The sequence below is a fragment of the Hyla sarda genome, chromosome 8 (assembly GCF_029499605.1).
Source record: "Hyla sarda isolate aHylSar1 chromosome 8, aHylSar1.hap1, whole genome shotgun sequence".
Taxonomy (NCBI): Eukaryota; Metazoa; Chordata; class Amphibia; order Anura; family Hylidae; genus Hyla; species Hyla sarda.
Window position 1 is genome coordinate 10,460,732 of NC_079196.1, and position 20,992 is coordinate 10,481,723.

Consider the following 20,992-nt stretch of genomic DNA (forward strand, 5'->3'; position numbering starts at 1 on the left):
GATCTTGAAAATGGTCAGAAATTGGAAAAAACTGTGTTAGAGAGTTGCCGATAAAGGGTAATTTATAATTTCATCGAACTTTTGACATGTCCCTAGGGGTTTCAGCACCTGGACCCCCCCCCCCCAGATCACAAGATCATTAAGACAAAACGGTAGGAAGGTTTAGCTGTATATCTGCTCTTACGTACAAGATCGTCCATCTTAGAGATTGACGCTCAGCAGCGACTGCCGGCGGTTTCACGCACGAAGGTAATGCGCTTCTTCCGGCCTCGTTAGAGGCCGGAAGAAGCGCATTACCTTTGTGCATGAAAACCTCGTTAGAAGCCGGAAGAAGCGCATTACCTTTGTGCGTGAAACCCTTGTTAGAGGCCGGAAGAAGCGCATTACCTTTGTGCAAGAAAACCTCGTTAGAAGCCGGAAGAAGCGCATTACCTTTGTGCATGAAAACCTCGTTAGAAGCCGGAAGAAGCGCATTACCTTTGTGCGTGAAACCCTCGTTAGAGGCCGGAAGAAGCGCATTACCTTTGTGCAAGAAAACCTCGTTAGAGGCCGGAAAAAGAGCATTACCTTTGTGCGTGAAACCCTCGTTAGAGGCCGGAAGAAGCGCATTACCTTTGTGCGTGAAACCCTCGTTAGAGGCCGGAAGAAGCGCATTACCTTTGTGCGTGAAACCCTCGTTAGAGGCCGGAAGAAGCGCATTACCTTTGTGCATGAAACCCTCGTTAGAGGCCAGAAGAAGCGCATTAACTTTGTGCGTGAAACCCTCGTTAGAGGCCAGAAGAAGCGCATTAACTTTGTGCGTGAAACCCTCGTTAGAGGCCGGAAAAAGCGCATTACCTTTGTGCAAGAAACCCTCGTTAGAGGCCGGAAGAGGCGCATTACCTTTGTGCGTGAAACCCTCGTTAGAGGCCAGAAGAAGCGCATTAACTTTGTGCGTGAAACCCTCGTTAGAGGCCGGAAAAAGCGCATTACCTTTGTGCAAGAAACCCTCGTTAGAGGCCGGAAGAGGCGCATTACCTTTGTGCGTGAAACCCTCGTTAGAGGCCAGAAGAAGCGCATTACCTTTGTGCAAGAAACCCTCGTTAGAGGCCGGAAGGACCCTCCACAATCATTAGGATAAAGCGGTAGGGAGGTATAGCTGAGTACCGGCCTCTAGCAATCAGGGGGGGGGGGGGGGGGTTTCAGCACCCGTACCAAAACCTTGGACAGGTTTCTGTAATAGGGCAACAGTTGGATGAAATCAGCTTCATTTACATAGGACTGCGCTGGCCGATAAAGCTTATTTGACGACGCCGTGTTCGCTGTATGTGACATTTGGCTCAGATTTACCTCCGTATCCATTTCCATTAGTCGGAGGAAACACAAGGTGACATCTTCCTGACACATCAGAACATAATCCAGCTCTATAAATCACCATATTAGCGGAGGAGATCGCGGGAGGGATCATAAACTTTAATACGACCGTGCAGGGTCAGGGATGAGATCAGAGAATATACTGCGGGTAATAGACCTGCGGGGGTCATGTCCTCCACCAGCCGCCATGACGAGGTCATCTCAGGTTCTGGGGTCACACTGCTGGCGAGCTTCACGTTTCTTACACAATTAATACTTTTGCACAATTTTTTTTTGGCGTGCTTTTGAATGGTTTTCCAGCCGGAGCCTTTTTTATGATTGATTTTGCGCTTAGTTTTTGCTCTTTTTCGCGCTCGCTTTGTCACTTTTGAAGGGGGCGTGGCTAGGAGCGAGCAGGTCGGCCAGCTACATTTATCAAATGCGTAAAAAAATAATTTTTGCATAAAAAAGCCAAAGAAAACGCCATCCCCGAGGTGGTGCAGGATGTAGGAGGTTTTTTGTGTCTTGAGGCTTTTTCCCCATAGCGCAATTTTTTTAATTACATTAGGAGACTCTGGGCTGAGGGTTTGTTACAGTTGTTTTCCCATCTAAACAACAACAGAAGAACAAGTCTCTTATGTCCTGACAGTTCGTTACAATGTATTAGTGCAGGTAACGTATCAGTCCAAGAGTCCATCATGACAGGGAACTGTCTAAGCCTGAATACAACTGTTCCAAACCCTCAGCTGTGGAATGCACTTGGTCAGGGTGGTGTGTTTTTTTTTTTTTTTTTGGATGTGAACAATGAATATTAAAGGGGTACATACTTCATAAATATTATTAAAGGGGTATTCCAGCTTTATGCATCTTATCCCCTATTCAAAGGATAGGGGATAAGATGTATGATCGCGGGGGTCCCGCCGCTGGGGACCCCCACGATCTCTGTGCAGCCCCCGGCATTCTGTGCCAGGCGCTGCCTCCGAGACACGCTCCCCCCCCCAGACATAAATGAAGGAGGCATGAGGTCACTAGGGGGCGTGACCGTGAAGTCACTAGGGTGTGTGGCCGTGAGGTCACTAGGGGGCGTGGCCGTGATGTCACGTCCCCCGTCTCGGAGGCAGCGCCCGGCACAGAATCTTTTGTATGTGGCGACTGAGAGTGAGAGTTTCACGCCTATAGTGCAGCACAATAGAATAATGTAGAGGTTCTTGTGTATGCCTTGTGCTTACCTGTTGTGGAAGGCATGGGGGTTTAAACCATACGGATTGCAATTCCATCACTAAAATGATTTCCTAATGCTGCCTACATTTTCCTTTAATCATCTGGTTTTGCAAAGAGAGGGTGAAGTCTCACCACTGCACCTTGTCATATACTTAGGCTGCTGGTGCAGATAAGATAAGACTCAACTTGGTTGTGCTTCTTTAAAGGGGTACTCCGCCTCTAGAGGATAGGGGATAAGATGTCTGATCGCAGGAGTCCCGCCATTGGGGACCCCCGCGATCTCCCTGTTTGTACCCAAAGTTCGTTTAGTCAACCTGCGGACCTCCAGATATTGCAAAACTACAACTCCCAGCATGCCCGGACAGCCAACGGCTGTCCGGGCATGCTGGGAGTTGTAGTTTTGCAACATCTGGAGGTCCGCAGGTTGGAGACTACTGGCTTAGAGTGTCGGGTGCAGCGCCGGAGGCTCGTGACATCACAGTCTGGCCCTGCTCGTGATGTCACAGCCACGCTCCCTCAATGCAAGTCTATGGGAGGGGGCGTGACTGTGATGTCACAAACCTCCGCCCTGCATCGCCAGTCATCAGGCACGGAGCGAAGTTTGCTCCATGCACCAGATTTCCGGGGTGCTGCAGCAGAGATCACGGATCCTTTGGATAGGGGATAAGATGTCTAGGGGTGGAGTACCTCTTTAACTCTAATTTAAACATAAGCAAATAAGTAAATGAGAGAAGTAAACGTTCTTACAGGGTGCGTAGAACATGACCAGGGCGTGCTTCTTCTTCTTCAGAGATTCCCTGAAGTCGTCCCCCAGGAGGTGCAGCACGCTCGATGGCTTGTCTTCCCATTGTGGTTCTGGAGCAGGCGGGGCCTCAGGGCTGCAACAAACACAACTCTGCATCATCTATGGTGTCACAGCGAGTTTACGGGCAGCAGACGTACTGCGCCTCATCCACGTACTTGTGCATAAACTCCACGATCTTCTGCTCGGTGCGCAGGTGGGGCACCGTGTACTTCTCCTCACCATCTGCAAAATACTTCATGGTCGGGAACCCCGAGACGTGGAACCGCTCAGCCAGAGATCTGTGCACCGTAGCGTCCACAGCCGCTAACACACCGGAGGCCTGAAAGACAAGAGAGGACTAAGAATAACAGCAATAAACCAGCGACGATGGAAGAATCTGCAACACAAGGACGACATCCATAACATGTAGGGTACAAGGAGATGTGTGTATGATACTACAACACAGGAAAACACTCGGGGGACAGGGTGGCGACACTCGGGGGGCAGGGTGGCGACACTCGGGGGGCAGGGTGGCGACACTCGGGGGGCAGGGTGGCGACACTCGGGGGGCAGGGTGACGACACTCGGGGGGCAGGGTGACGACACCCGGGGGGCAGGGTGACGACACCCGGGGGGCAGGGTGACGACACCCGGGGGGCAGGGTGACGACACCCGGGGGGCAGGGTGACGACACCCGGGGGGCAGGGTGACGACACCCGGGGGGCAGGGTGACGACACCCGGGGGGCAGGGTGACGACACCCGGGGGGCAGGGTGACGACACCCGGGGTGCAGGGTGACGACACTTGGTTCCAGCTTGAAATACAGACTTTTACATGCACAATGAACTACAACTCTTATTCATGGACTACAACTCCCATGTGGCTGAAGACCTGATGTTGTTCACTGATCTTATAAATGATTAAACCTTTGATTAGAATTTAAGTGATTAACGCAGAAACATTAGCTGCCAGAATGACCGGCGTCCTCCCCGCGCTGCGCTCCGATTCCTCGCCTCCTGTTTTCTCTAAATATGACAAATTTAATTAATCCTAATAGTAAACACTTCTCCTAATAAACACGACTCTCAGGCTGTTCTGTGATGTTCGCAGGGATGAGGATTTGGCAAAGCGAGTGAATTAGCAATCAGCCTGCGCTCAGCTCCAACTCCTCCAGGATCTCAGCAAGACGTCGCGTCTCATTCATATTAGTCTGGAGCATTAAGATTCTATCAGTAAAACAATCCATAAATTAGGAAATCTACAGTGTAATAAATATTAGCAAGTGTTTAACTCATTTCACATGAAAGCAAGAACAACGTCCTAACAGACCGGAATATACTAACAGCAAGGAGTGCATTAATGTGAACTTTATATTAACTCCATATATACTGCAGAGCTGTACTCACTATTCTGCTGGTGTGGTCACTGTGTACATACATTACATGACTTATCCTGTACTGATCCTGAGTTATATCCTGTATTATACTCCAGAGCTGTACTCACTATTCTGCTGGTGAGGTCACTGTGTACATACATTACATTACTTATCCTGTACTGATCCTGAGTTATATCTTGTATTATACTCCAGAGCTGTACTCACTATTCTGCTGGTGAGGTCACTGTGTACATACATTACATTACTTATCCTGTACTGATCCTGAGTTATATCCTGTATTATACCCCAGAGCTGTACTCACTATTCTGCTGGTGAGATCACTGTGTACATACATTACATTACTTATCCTGTACTGATCCTGAGTTATATCCTGTATTATACTCCAGAGCTGTACTCACTATTCTGCTGGTGAGGTCACTGTGTACATACATTACATTACTTATCTTGTACTGATCCTGAGTTATATGCTGTATTATACTCCAGAGCTGCACTCACTATTCTGCTGGTGAGGTCACTGTGTACATACATTACATTACTTATCCTGTACTGATCCTGAGTTATATCCTGTATTATACCCCAGAGCTGTACTCACTATTCTGCTGGTGAGATCACTGTGTACATACATTACATTACTTATCCTGTACTGATCCTGAGTTATATTCTGTATTATACTCCAGAGCTGTACTCACTATTCTGCTGGTGAGGTCACTGTGTATATACATCACATTACTTATCCTGTACTGATCATTTCCTTACACTTTCCTCGCTCAGGACTTCGGCCGCCTTTTCATAGTCCGGTTTCATCTTCTTGCAGTGTCCGCACCCTGTATAGGAAACAATCATAGGACACTGATCACCACAATCCCTGATCTAAACATTATAAAGTTTCACAAGAAAATACAAGTTGTGCAATTTCTTTATTATATCCCTTTTTCGGAAAAGCTGGATGATGACCAATATGGATGACAACAAGCTGTTACACAGTGACGCACCCTCCAGCGCTGCAGTAGAATTCTGCAGATCTGCTCCCAGCATGCCCCAACAGCAGAAGTTGTAGTTTTGCAACAGCTGGGGGCACACTGTTTGGAAAACACTGCCTTAAAGTAAATCAAAGCCTTTGGATATTAATATCAGGGCATGCTGGGAGTTGTAGTTTTGAAACAGCTGGAGGCACCCTGTTAGGAAAACACTATCCTAAAGTGAATCAAACCCTTTGGATATCAGAGCATGCTGGGATCTGTAATTTTGCAACAGCTGGAGGCACACTGTTGGAAAAACACATCCCTAAAGTGAATCAAAGCTGTTGTCTGTCCGGGCATGCTTGGAGTTGTAGTTTTGCAACAGCTGGAGGCACATAGGTTGGAAAACACTGCTCTAAAGGATTGTCAAAGATTTAAAAAAAAAAAAAAAAAAAAAAAAAAAAACTGCTTTCTTCCCAAAACAGCGCCACTCTTGGCCTCAGGTTGTGTGTGGTATTGCCGCATGGTTCCATTGAAGAGAATGAAGCAGAGCTGTGGTACCACACACTCTACCTTAAGACAGGGGTGGCGCTGTTTTTGAAACAAACCAGCTATGTTCTTTAAATCCCAGATAAACCTTTTAAAGGGGTACTCCTGTGGAAAACTTTTTTTTTTTAATCAACTGGTGCCAGAAAGTTGAACAGATTTGTAAATAACTTCTATAAAAAAAAAATCTTAATCCTTCCAGTACTAATCAGCTGCTGTATACTACAGAGGAAATTCTTTTCTTTTTGGATTTCTCTTCTGTCACGACCACAGTGCTCTCTGCTGAACATTTTAGGAAGTGTTTTTTATTCTCCGGGTCAATACGATTAAAATGATACCCATGATTATACACTTTTCTATTACTGTTGCGCTTAAAAAAAAAAAATCGCAAACTTTTTAACCAAATTAGTACGTTTAAAATCCCCCTATTTTGAAGACCTATAACTTTTTCATTTTTCCGTATAAGCGGTGGTATGAGGGCTCATTTTTTGCGCCGTGATCAGTACTTTTTATTAATACCATATTTGCTTATACAAAACTTTTCTTACATTTTTTAGAAATTTTTTTTGGAATAAAATGTTCTAAAAAAGCAGCTATTTTGGACTTTATTTATTTATTTATTTTTTTATGTTCACCGTAAAGGATCATTTACATTTTATTTTAATAGTACGGATATTTACACACGCGGCGATACCAAATATGTATATAAAGTAATTTTTTTTTTTTTTTTTTTTTTTTACACTTTTTGGGGGTAAAATAGGGAAAATGGGACAATTTACGTTTTTATTGGGGGAGGGAGTTTTTCACATTTTTTTAACTTTATTTTTTTAACTTTTATTTTTACACTCTTATAGTCCCCATAGGGGACTGTTTATAGCAATCACTCGATTGCTAATCCTGTTCAGTGCTATGTATAGGACACCGCACTGATCAGGGTTATCGGTGATCTTCTGCTCTGGTCTGCGGGAAGGCAGATTAGAGCAGAAGACTCCCGGAAGGCAGCGGAGGCAGGTGAGGGGACCTCAGTCTGCCGTGCAGGATGATCGGATCGCCGAGGGCGATCCGATCATCCTGTTAAGTGACCGCGATGCTGCAGATGCCGTGATCTGTATTGATCACGGCATCTGAGGGGTTAATGGCGGACATCCGCGGGGTCGCGGGTGTCCACCATTACCGGCGGATCCCTGGCTGCGATCCACAGATGGGACCTGCCGCGCATGATGCCGGCATCGCTCCGATGCCCACGGTTATGCTCAGGACGTAAATGTACGTCCTGGTGCGTTAAGTACCACATCACCAGGACGTACATTTACGTCCTGCGTCGTTAAGGGGTTAATGCTGCGGAGCATTATTTCCACCAGTGTTTCCAAACCAGGGTGCCTCCAGCTGCTGCAAAACTACAACTCCCAGCATGCCCGGACAGCCTTTGGCTGTCCGGGCATGCTGGGAGTTGTAGTTTTGCAAAAGCTGGGTACAGACTGATTGGAAAGCACTGCTTTAGGGGAACAAAACATGCATTAACGCAGTGTCATAGAAAGAGCTGCTTAAAATGGCGCAGTTATCATCATCATCATCATCACAATGGACGTCGCCTCCACCGCCGTAATGAAAGAAGAGCTGACAGCAGCGATTACGAGCCGACAGTTCTGAGGGTTCGTGACAGTCTCATCTAGGTCACGGTCCCCGGCTGTGACAGTCAATGAAGAAGACGCTTCATCTTACGGAGAAATTTTCTCATCCCGCGGCAGGTGACCGCGCAAGTCGAAGGGGAGCCAGGACTACGCGGACCCCTCCCCTCCATAGCGGGGGGCTCCATTGTATCCCATTACACACAGAACACGTGCAGCTTCACGGAGACATCAGCCGCAGTGCACGAGGAGTTAAACAAGGATGAGCAGCCACGTAATTATCATTAGTCCGCAGCGTCAGGCGCTTTAATCCCGCAGCACGAGCGACGGCGACAACGCTAATGTCACTTATGTATTTTCTCTACGCAAGAACAGAAGCAAACGGCACAGCGGAGAGCGCAGCACGCGGAGCCGACACGCTGCAAAAGATCGTAAATGAAGCCCAATCACTGGATCCTAAAAAAAAGTTCTTGACAGACTTTCTGCTTTCGTTTTTTACCATATTAAGAGTCAATGGATGGAAATATAGGGGGAGATTTATTAGAACCTGTCCAGAGGGGAAGTGGCTGAGTTGCCCATAGCAACCAATCAGATCGCTGCTTTCAGTTTTGATAAAGCCTCTGAAAACTGAAAGTAGCGATCTGATTGGTTGCTATCTGATTGGTTGCTATGGGCAACTCACCAACTTCTCCTCTGGGCAGGTTCTAATAAATCTCCCCCTTAGACTGTTTTTTCCCCATCTAAAATTGTCGCACAGAAAGTCGCAGTCTAAATACGTGCAACTTTTTCCCGACATTTTCTTTAGAGGATTTTTAGCACATGATGCATTCTAGGCTATTTTAGGCGGAAAAATGCATTGGTGCTGAATTTATCAATTGCGACTTTTCGCGAAAATTCACATCGGGCGAAAGTACGTTGAAATGTCTGATAATACTGAAGCAGGTTTAAATACAGTCTAAACCGTAGATCCCAAAGTCCGTGCGCAGAATTTATCAAGAGCCGTGCGACTTTTGATGAATTAGGCCACAACAGACCGGACTTACGCTATGTAGGTTGCTCTATATTGATGCGGGACATAGACAACTTTGATAAATCCACAGATGGAAAACCAGTATTATACTCCTGAACTGCACTCACTATTCTGCTGGTGAGGTCACTGTGTACATACATTACATTACTTATCCTGTACTGATCCTGAGTTATATCCTATATTATACTCCAGAGCTGCACTCACTATTCTGCTGGTGAGGTCACTGTGTATATACATTACATTACTTATCCTGTACTGATCCTGAGTTATATCCTGTATTATACTCCAGAGCTGTACTCACTATTCTGCTGGTGAAGTCACTGTGTACATACATTACAATACTTATCCTGTACTGATCCTGAGTTATATCCTGTATTATACTCCAGAGCTGTACTCACTATTCTGCTGGTGAGGTCACTGTGTACATACACTACATTACTTATCCTGTACTGATCCTGAGTTATATCCTGTATTATACTCCAGAGCTGTACTCACTATTCTGCTGGTGGGGTCACTGTGTACATACGTTACATTACTTATCCTGTACTGATCCTGAGTTATATCCTGTATTATACCCCAGAGCTGTACTCACTATTCTGCTGGTGAGATCACTGTGTACATACATTACATTACTTATCCTGTACTGATCCTGAGTTATATCCTGTATTATACTCCAGAGCTGTACTCACTATTCTGCTGGTGAGGTCACTGTGTATATACATTACATTACTTATCCTGTTCTGATCCTGAGTTATATCCTGTATTATACCCCAGAGCTGTACTCACTATTCTGCTGGTGAGATCACTGTGTACATACATTACATTACTTATCCTGTTCTGATCCCGAGTTATATCCTGTATTATACTCCAGAGCTGTACTCACTATTCTGCTGGTGGGGTCACTGTGTACATACATTACATTACTTATCCTGTTCTGATCCCGAGTTATATCCTGTATTATACTCCAGAGCTGCACTCACTGTTCTGCTGGATGTTAATAGAATAGTCTTCATGTGGACAGATGCCCCTTACTGCGGCTCTGAAGTGTTCTGTCACTTTAAGAACTTCCCACCAGCAGGTAAAATGTTTCATGAAAAGCACAAATCAATGTAATTTTTCTTCAGACGTAAATTGCCGTTTTTCATTACGGAGCATTTCACATGATGGCGCCGCAATCATTTCACAATCCGGACTTTATCAAGCGGCAGGAAGAAAAATGGAAAAATCGAAGAGAAGAAGAATACCCGAAAATCCCCAAAATGTGTCTCTAAAGACGGAGATAAAGTATGTGCCCCCGGCCGCCAATTGTGGCTTATTATGGGGGGAGGGGGGGGGCAGAAATCAGCGCCGCTTCTCTCTCCTCGCCAGATGATTGTCTGACTAATAGACGTCGCTTCTACACAATGGGATCGGAGGAGACGGGGGGTGGGGGGAGGGGTATATCCCCTCTGTCGTAGTGTTTCCCAAACCGGGGGCCTCCAGCTGTTGCAAAACCACAACTCCCAGCATGTTATTAATGAACAACTGCTCAGACAACCAACATGTTTCACAGTACTAACTGCTTCATCAGGGATAGTGAAGCACAAAATGCTGTGGATCAAACTATAAGGGTTTATATAATCTTTCCGATGACCCTTCTACTAGATCAGTGTTTTCCAACCAGGGAGCCTCCAGTTGTTGCAAAACATTACAACTCCCAGCATGCCCGTACAGCCTTTGGCTGCACTTGCAGGAACTAGATAAAGCTGGGTGACCTGATTTACAGCATTTTTAATATAAAGTCAGGATCCTGGGAAAGCAGACTGACCGCCATGCGAATAGATAGAATGAAATTTCCTGTGATTTTACGGGAAAGAACGTCTGGGGGTATAGAAGGATCTCTAGTGCAGGATTTATAGATGTGAGATGTTGGGATTCCATCCCCTCCATTGCAAAACTACAACTCCCAGCATGCCCGGACAGCCGAAGGCATGCTGGGAGTTGTAATTTTGCAACAGCTGGAGGTACCCTGGTTGGGAAACACTGATCTAGTAGAAGGGTCATTGGAAAGATTATATAAACCCTTTTAGTGTGATGCACACAATTTTGTGCTTTACTATCCCTGATGAAGCAGTTAGTACTGTGAAACATGTTGGTTGTCTGAGCAGTTGTTCATTAGCAACATGCTGGGAGTTGGAGTTTTGCAACAGCTGGAGGCACCCTGGTTGGGAAACAGTGTGACGGAGGGGACGGACCCGCAACATCTCATATCTATAAATCCTGCACTAAGGATCCTTCTATACCCCCAGACATTCTTTCCAGTAAAACTACAGGAAATGTCATTCTATCTATTTGCATGGCGGTCACTCTGCTTTCCCAAGATCCTGACTGTATATTAGAAATACTGTCTTTAATTTACTACAGCAGCTCAGACCTGTAATTCAGGTCACCCAGCTTTATCTGGATCCTGCAATTCTAGTTATCCAGAAACTTTTCCTCCAATTTATTACAACTGCAAATATCTGACATTTAGGGTTCTAGGAAATTTAAATGGCAACCAATATAGCTTCCACCTGACTTTCTCAGGATCCTGATTGTCCACTTATACAGAAACATTGCCTCCAATTCATTACAGCAAAAAGGTCTACTATTCAGGGTTCTGAGAAAGCTGAATGACAACCAATATGGCCATCACCCTACCTTCTTGGGAAAGCTTAATGCCTAGTGATATGGAGGCAGTGTCTCTGTATAACTGAAAGCATAGATCTGCCATTCAGAATTCTAGGAAAGCTGGCTGTCACCCTACTTTCTAAATGGACTAATTTAAATAGAAACACTGCCTCCAATTCACAACAGCTGCAAAAGATCTGCCATTCAGGGTGCTAAGAAAAGTGAATGCCAACTAATATGGTTGTCATCTGCTTTCTCAGGATCCTGAAAGTCTAGTTATAAAGAAACACGGCCTCCTCTAAGAATCCTGAATGTCTTTGACATATTTATGTTGAACATTCAGTAAACCAGCCATTTAGAGTTTTAGGAAAGATGAATGACAACCAATATAGCTGACACCCTTCTTTCTCAGAATCCTGAATGTTTAGTTACACAGAAACACTTCCTCTGATTTATTATAGTTGCAACAATCTGCCATTCAGGGTTCTAAGAAAAGAAGAATGCCAACAAATATGGCCATCACCCTCCTTTCGTTAATATTTTAATTACTCACAACTATTGCCTCCATTTCATTATAGCTAGATAGCTACATGGATCTGCCATTCAGTCTTGTAGGAAAGCTGAGTGAAAATCCGTTTTGCAACTATTTTGGACCACCATTACAATCAAGCATTTATATTTTATGGGGGAGAAAGCCAGAAACATTCTCAGCTCTGCTACATGTGAAATCCTAAGCATTTCTGCCATTCGGGAGACTGGTAAAGCAGGATGGCAATAGATGCAAACTAAGAACTGGAAGAACTGAAAATGACTTACATGGGGCGTAGAACATTACGAGCACGGACGGGTGATCCTGAACAAACTGGTCAAAGTCAGCGTCGGTCAGGTGATGGACAGCGCTCTCCTGCTCGGACCACGGCACTTCAGGCTGTTCAGGGGCCGGAGCCTGAGGACTGAAAGGAGAAGAACACCAATGAAGGGGTTAATCCATCGGCAGCTCATGTGGAAAGATAAACACTACAACCAAAGCTTTGCCGTATAATTTCCGCTGTCGTGCCAAATGTGGTAGAACCTTGTGCCAACACTAAGCTTTATACTGGAATAAGCGGAGGCGAGAGGTCACGTGACTCAGACCGGGTCCTATGTCCCCTGTACAGAGCGACACCAAAGTGGACGCCCACCAGAGCCATATGACACGTAATATATAGAGTATCTGTGGTGAGCAGACATGTGATCAGTCCCGGTGGGCGCTCCCGGTGGTGAGTGTGGGTTTAGCACAGGAAGCCGCTTGGTCAGGATAAGAGACCACAGTCAATGTGATCAGCGCCAGCTCTACAATGTGTGGTTGGTGATCAGCGCCAGCTCTACAATGTGTGGTTGGTGATCAGCGCCAGCTCTACAATGTGTGGTTGGTGATCAGCGCCAGCGCCAGCTCCACTGTCATGTAATTGGTTCTATCCATCAGCAATGGGAAACCACAGACCGCACAGAGATGATGTGTGACAGCGAACACAGCTACACCTGCCAGACACTAACGCCAATATAACCTGTCTACCGTCAACTACTAGTGCCCGGGCACATCTGTCCACACCTGTCCGGGCACATCCCTGCACTGCTGACCACTCCTGCCCGGGCACATCCCTGCGCTGCTGACCACTCCTGTCCGGGCACATCCCTGCGCTGCTGACCACTCCTGTCCGGGCACATCCCTGCGCTGCTGACCACTCCTGCCCGGGCACATCCCTGCGCTGCTGACCACTCCTGTCCGGGCACATCCCTGCGCTGCTGACCACTCCTGTCCGGGCACATCCCTGCGCTGCTGACCACTCCTGCCCGGGCACATCCCTGCACTGCTAACCACTCCTGCCCGGGCACATCCCTGCACTGCTGACCACATCCCTGCGCTGCTGACCACTCCTGTCCGGGCACATCCCTGCGCTGCTGACCACTCCTGACCGGGCACATCCCTGCACTGCTGACCACTCCTGCACGGGCACATCCCTGCGCTGCTGACCACTCCTGCCCGGGCACATCCCTGCGCTGCTGACCACATCCCTGCGCTGCTGACCACTCCTGTCCGGGCACATCCCTGCACTGCTAACCACTCCTGACCGGGCACATCCCTGCACTGCTAACCACTCCTGCCCGGGCATATCCCTGCGCTGCTGACCACTCCTGCCCGGGCACATCCCTGCGCTGCTGACCACATCCCTGCGCTGCTGACCACTCCTGTCCGGGCACATCCCTGCGCTGCTGACCACTCCTGCCCGGGCACATCTGTCCACCGCTGACTCTACCACTGTTGCTGTGTTGTGTGGAGGATTACATATCGTAAATGTTTATGACAACAACAATCACTACTACTCCCAGCGTAACCCATTTATATATTTGTACTTACTTTTTCAGCCAGTCTGTGATGTCTTTGGCAGTGGCTCCATACTTCTCAAAATTAAACTTATATTTACCTTTCCTGAAGAAGAAGAAATAATAATAATAATAATAATAATAATAAAAAATAATACATATGAGACAGAAGCCATGAAGGGACAATCAGGAAGTGTTAATGTAGAGCTGGATTGTGCAAGCTCTTTCCCTCAGTGTAGGACCCATCATGGCAGCTCTTTCCCTCAGTATAGGACCCATCATGGCAGCTCTTCCCTCAGTGCTGGACCCATCATGGCAGCTCTTCCCTCATTATAGAACCCATCATGGCAGCTCTTTCCCTCAGTGTAGGACCCATCATGGCAGCTCTTTCCCTTAGTGTAGGACCCATCACGGCAGCTCTTCCCTCAGTGCTGGACCCATCATGGCAGCTCTTCCCTCATTATAGAACCCATCATGGCAGCTCTTCCCTCAGTGTAGGACCCATCATGGCAGCTCTTTCCTTCAGTGTAGAACCCATCATGGCAGTTCTTTCCCTCAGTGTAGGACCCATCATGGCAGCATTTTTCCTCAGTATAGGACCCATCATGGCAGCTCTTCCCTTAGTGTAGGACCCATCACGGCAGCTCTTCCCTTAGTGTAGGACCCATCACGGCAGCTCTTCCCTTAGTGTAGGACCCATCACGGCAGCTCTTTCCCTTAGTGTAGGACCCATCACGGCAGCTCTTTCCCTTAGTGTAGGACCCATCACGGCAGCTCTTCCCTCAGTGTAGGACCCATCATGGCAGCTCTTTCCCTCAGTGTAGGACCCATCATGGCAGCTCTTCCCTCAGTATAGGACCCATCATGGCAGCTCTTCCCTAAGTATAGGACCCATCATGGCAGCTCTTCCCTCAGTATAGGACCCATCATGGCAGCTCTTCCCTCAGTATAGGACCCATCATGGCAGCTCTTCCCTAAGTATAGGACCCATCATGGCAGCTCTTCCCTCAGTGTAGGACCCATCACGGCAGCTCTTCCCTTAGTGTAGGACCCATCACGGCAGCTCTTTCCCTTAGTGTAGGACCCATCACGGCAGCTCTTTCCCTTAGTGTAGGACCCATCACGGCAGCTCTTCCCTCAGTGTAGGACCCATCATGGCAGCTCTTTCCCTCAGTGTAGGACCCATCATGGCAGCTCTTCCCTCAGTATAGGACCCATCATGGCAGCTCTTCCCTAAGTATAGGACCCATCATGGCAGCTCTTCCCTCAGTATAGGACCCATCATGGCAGCTCTTCCCTCAGTATAGGACCCATCATGGCAGCTCTTCCCTAAGTATAGGACCCATCATGGCAGCTCTTCCCTCAGTATAGGACCCATCATGGCAGCTCTTCCCTCAGTGTAGGACCCACCATGGCAGCTCTTTCCTTCAGTGTAGAACCCATCATGGCAGCTCTTTCCTTCAGTGTAGAACCCATCATGGCCGCTCTTTCCCTCAGTGTTGGACCCATCATGGCCGCTCTTTCCCTCAGTGTAGGACCCATCATGGCAGCTCTTTCCCTCAGTGTAGGACCCATCCTGGCAGCTCTTTGCCTCAGTGTAGGACCCATCATGGCAGCTCTTTCCTCAGTGTAGGACCCATCATGGCATCTCTTCCCTCAGTATAGAACCCATCATGGCCGCTCTTTCCCTCAGTGTAGGGCCCATCATGGCAGCTCTTTCCCTCAGTGTAGGACCCATCATGGCAGCTCTTCCCTCAGTATAGGACCCATCATGGCAGCTCTTCCCTCAGTATAGGACCCATCATGGCAGCTCTTCCCTCAGTATAGGACCCATCATGGCAGCTCTTCCCTCAGTATAGGACCCATCATGGCAGCTCTTCCCTCAGTATAGAACCCATCATGGCCGCTCTTTCCCTCAGTGTAGGACCCATCATGGCAGCTCTTCCCTCAGTGTAGGACCCATCATGGCAGCTCGTCCCTCAGTGTAGGACCCATCATGGCAGCTCTTCCCTCAGTGTAGGACCCATCATGGCAGCTCTTCCCTCAGAGTAGGACCCATCATGGCAGCTCTTCCCTCAGTGTAGGACCCATCATGGCAGCTCTTTCCCTTAGTGTAGGACCCATCACGGCAGCTCTTCCCTCAGTGTAGGACCCATCACGGCAGCTCTTTCCCTCAGTGTAGGACCCATCATGGCAGCTCTTCCCTCAGTGTAGGACCCATCATGGCAGCTCTTCCCTCAGTGTAGGACCCATCATGGCAGCTCTTTCCCTTAGTGTAGGACCCATCACGGCAGCTCTTCCCTCGGTGTAGGACCCATCATGGCAGCTCTTCCCTCAGTGTAGGACCCATCATGGCAGCTTTTTTTCTCAGTGTAGGACCCATCATGGCAGCTCTCCCCTCAGTGTAGAATCCATAATTGCAGCTCTTCCCTAAGTGTAGGACCCATCATGGCAGCTCTTTCCCTCAGTGTAGGACCCATCATGCCAGCTCTTCCCTCAGTGCTGGACCCATCATGGCAGCTCTTTTTCTCAGTGTAGGACCCATCATGGCAGCTCTTCCCTCAGTGTAGAACCCATCATGGCAGCTCTTCCCTCAGTATAGGACCCATCATGGCAGCTCTCTCCCTCAGTGTAGGACCCATCATGGCAGCTCTTTCCTCAGTGTAGGACCCATCATGGCAGCTCTTTCCTTCAGTGTAGAACCCATCATGGCAGCTCTTTTCCTCAGTGTTGGACCCATCATGGCCGCTCTTTCCCTCAGTGTAGGACCCATCATGGCAGCTCTTTCCCTCAGTGTAGGACCCATCATGGCAGCTCTTTGCCTCAGTGTAGGACCCATCATGGCAGCTCTTTCCTCAGTGTAGGACCCATCATGGCAGCTCTTTCCCTCAGTGTAGGACCCATCATGACAGCTCTTTGCCTCAGTGTAGGACCCATCATGGCAGCTCTTCCCTCAGTGTAGGACCCATCATGGCAGCTCTTCCCTCAGTGTAGGACCCATCATGGCAGCTCTTTCCCTCAGTGTAGGACCCATAATGGCAGCTCCTCCCTCAGTGTAGGACCCATCATGGCAGCTCTTTCCTTCAGTGTAGAACCCATCATGGCCGCTCTTTCCCTCAGTGTAGGACCCATCATGGCAGCTCTTTCCCTCAGTGTAGGACCCATCATGGCAGTTCTTTCCCTCAGTGTAGGACCCATCATGGCAGCATTTTCCCTCAGTGTAGGACCCATCATGGCAGCTCTTCCCTCATTATAGAACCCATCGTGGCTGCTCTTCCCTCAGTGCTGGACCAATCATGGCAGCTCTTTCCCTAAGTGTAGGACCCATCATGGCAGCTCTTCCCTCAGTATAGGACCCATCATGGCAGCTCTTTCCCTCAGTGTAGGACCCAATAGCGTGAAGCCTAACATGGCAGGTCTTACCCTCAGTGACCAGACTACAGAAATACTCACTCAAAATACAGAACTGTGGGGTAACCCTTCACATTGTATTCTTCCTTCAGTCTGTCAAATTCTGGAGGGAAGACGTTCATCCCGGCTAAAACCTACAGGAGGGAAGAGGAGAAATATGCCCAAAAATACTGTATGAAGGGTCAGGATCACAAAGTCATTGAATAGTTCTGTAATTTCCTAATAGACTTTCATTCCTCATCAGGGAGACATTATAAGAGCCCCGGGATAGGGATACATTATAAGAGCCCCGGGATAGGGATACATTATAACAGCCCCGGGGACAGGGATACATTATAACAGCCCCGGGACAGGGATACATTATAAGAGCCCCGGGGACAGGGATACATTATAAGAGCCCCAGGGACAGGGATACATTATAAGAGCCCCGGGACAGGGATACATTATAAGAGCCCCGGGACAGGGATACATTATAAGAGCCCCGGGACAGGGATACATTATAAGAGCCCCGGGACAGGGATACATTATAAGAGCCCCGGGACAGGGATACATTATAAGAGCCCCGGGACAGGGATACATTATAAGAGCCCCGGGACAGGGATACATTATAAGAGCCCCGGGACAGGGATACATTATAACAGCCCCGGGATAGGGATACATTATAAACAGCCCCGGGACAGGGATACATTATAAACAGCCCCGGGACAGGGAGACATTATAACAGCCCCGGGACAGGGAGACATTATAACAGCCCCGGGACAGGGATACATTATAACAGCCCCGGGACAGGGATACATTATAACAGCCCCCGGACAGGGCCACATTATAAGAGCCCTGGGATAGGGCTACATTATAGCAGCCAGGACAACTTTTTAACATAGGGATGTAAGTGAGAATGTTCCTATTTACTGACAACAAGCAGAGCTCTCGTATGAATGAGCTTTATCTGAATAACACTTTAGGGTACGTTCACACGAGCGGACCCACTGTGTATTTTACGCTGCAGATCCGCCGCTGAAGGACCCCTGCATGGTGGCAATACGCCGCTATGAGCAGACACACTGCTATATGCGAGTCGCAGTGCGCACGCGCAGTATACTCGCACATCGCGGCAGCTCTCGGCCTAGCTCATGGAACAGGGGGGCTGCCGCGATGTGTGCAAGTACACCGCGCATGCGCGGCAACTCCCACATCGTAGTGTGTCTTCTAAAGCCACCATGCAGAGGTCCTTCAGCGGCGGATCGGCAGCATAAAATACGCTGTGGGTCCGCTCGTGTGAACGTACCCTTATAGACTAGGCCTGTTACAGGCTCAGGCCACCGCTTTTGCTATCTTGTGGTTGAAAGGACATGCTCGGACCTGTAGTTATAAACCTGTAGAGCTGCCAATGTTATCCCCATAAAATAATCTTATTACTGGTGACAAAGATGGCGGTATGCCATTATCAGCGTCCTGTCATGTAGGTGATGTACGATTGTTGTTGACGTGGCGGGGCGGCTGGCAGTGACCGCTCCTCAGCACCTGTCAGAGGACATCAGTGTCCGGCGGAGCGGCAGAGTCTGGTTATCTCCCCCCCGAGCACTGACCCTATAAATGCCCCCTGTGTACTGAATGACTGCTCCTCACTGGAGGGTACTCACATAGGTGCCTTTCAGCTCGGTGGCCGCCTGTTGGTACGCCGGCATTAACCTCTTACACACTCCGCACCCTGAGGACGAGAGACGAGAACATTAGGGGGGCGGTGAAGGAGCGCAGGGCGACAAAGGACGGGCACAGTATATGGGAGCGAGAAACAGGAAATACATGGAGTCCATAGAGATGGGAAGATAAAAGAAGGCGACATCCCCTAATCAACCCAATACCGCCACCTCATATGTAAGAAAAGGCACAAACACAGATCACGCAGTTTTAATGAGAATCCAGCAGTGATGTAGTAAGTATATAAAAAGCCATAAATTACATATGAACCTATAACATTACTGTCTTATTGATTCATATGTGATTTTTATTAAGGTTTCATTTACTTACCACATCAATGCTGCATTTTTGTCACAATTGCATGATGTGTTTATGAGCTTTTTCTTATAATACATATGGGGTATGTAGCCATCTTGTTTTCCTCTGTAGTGGAGTTTCTTATTATTGTAATAGGAAAGTTTATTTTTATGTATACATTGTAAATTCCATAATAACATTCCTATATTGGTGTTTGATTGGGAGTTCACAAAAATAGAGAAGAGTTCATAGAGCAGTGTTTCCCAACCAGGGTGCCTCCAGATGTTGCAAAACTACAACTCCCAGCATGCCTGGACAGCCTTCGGCTGGGAGTTGTAGTTTTGCAACACCTGGAGGCACACTGGTTGGGAAACACTGTCAGAGGAAGAGCAGAGAGAAGGAGACAGAGGAGGTGCACAGAGGAAGAGCAGAGGCAGTGAAAGACTGAGGCCATATTAGAGATGTCCGGGAGGTGCTGGGGGTGGAGGAGACAGGAGGCGCCGATTCTATTGTTCTATTGTTAGTCAGAAGCTGAAAAGGTGTGAAACAATAGGAGAGAGAGAAGAAAAATTATACTGATGATTCCACTTAGATGGTGGCACAAAGACCTGGCAGCAAATCACCACAGCGCAATATAGGAGATGAGGTGCCGAGGGCACATTGGGGAACGGAGGCTGGGGACGCCGCACACGGGGAACGGAGGCTGGGGACGCCGCACACGGGGAACGGAGGCTGGGGACGCCGCACACGGGGAACGGAGGCTGGGGACGCCGCACACGGGGAACGGAGGCTGGGGACGCCGCACACGGGGAACGGAGGCTGGGGACGCCGCACACGGGGAACGGCGGCTGGGGACGCCGCACACGGGGAACGGCGGCTGGGGACGCCGCACACGGGGAACGGCGGCTGGGGACGCCGCACACGGGGAACGGAGGCTGGGGACGCCGCACACGGGGGACGGCGGCTGGGGACGCCGCACACGGGGGATGGCGGCTGGGGACGCCGCACACAGGGGAAAGCGGCTGAGGACGCCGCACACAGGGGAAAGCGGCTGAGGATGCCGCACAAAGGGGACGGCGGCTGAGGGGCACACGGGGGGCGGCGGAAGCAGCAATGTATACAGTTTGTGGGGTCACTCACATGGGGCGTAAAACATCATTAGCATGGGGCGGTCTTCCTTCTTCAGAAGCTTTCGGAAATCCTTCTCACTATCGATATGGACGATGTCTTTGGCCTCAGGATTCTCCTCCCACAGTGGCGCCCCCTCTGGGTCTTTTAGAAATGCCACCATAGACTGAAAAGAAGGGAAAAGCAAAGTCACAGATTAGACAATAGTGAAGTGAGCGCAGTGTGGAACCAGGGAGAAGAGAGAGTGTGAGTGGGATCAGTGCCCGCTACGTGTCCACATACTCAGTGCCCGCTACGTCCACATACTCAGTGCCCGCTACGTCCACATACTCAGTGCCCGCTACGTCCACATACTCAGTGCCCGCTACGTCCACATACTCAGTGCCCGCTATGTCCACATACTCAGTGCCTGCTACGTCCACATACTCAGTGCCCGCTACGTCCACATACTCAGTGCCCGCTACGTCCACATACTCAGTGTCTAAACCAAACCCCAATCACAATATGTGACACAATCTGGATCACCACAAGTCTATACAGAGGCATCTG

The 20,992-nt window shown here is 48.6% G+C and overlaps 1 protein-coding gene across 1 annotated transcript in view; it reads right to left on the reverse strand.

The window, feature by feature from the left end:
* Positions 1–20,992, reverse strand: part of PDIA5 (protein disulfide isomerase family A member 5) — a 63,675-nt gene that overhangs the window by 18,781 nt on the left and 23,902 nt on the right. Inside the window, exons 6-13 of the mRNA XM_056535371.1 lie at positions 20,456–20,609; positions 18,961–19,028; positions 17,363–17,454; positions 13,944–14,015; positions 12,362–12,498; positions 5,490–5,557; positions 3,514–3,677; positions 3,301–3,431 (exon numbers count right to left, since the gene is read on the reverse strand). Coding sequence (XP_056391346.1) covers positions 3,301–3,431; positions 3,514–3,677; positions 5,490–5,557; positions 12,362–12,498; positions 13,944–14,015; positions 17,363–17,454; positions 18,961–19,028; positions 20,456–20,609 — 886 coding nt within the window. The remainder of the gene's footprint in view (positions 1–3,300; positions 3,432–3,513; positions 3,678–5,489; positions 5,558–12,361; positions 12,499–13,943; positions 14,016–17,362; positions 17,455–18,960; positions 19,029–20,455; positions 20,610–20,992) is intronic.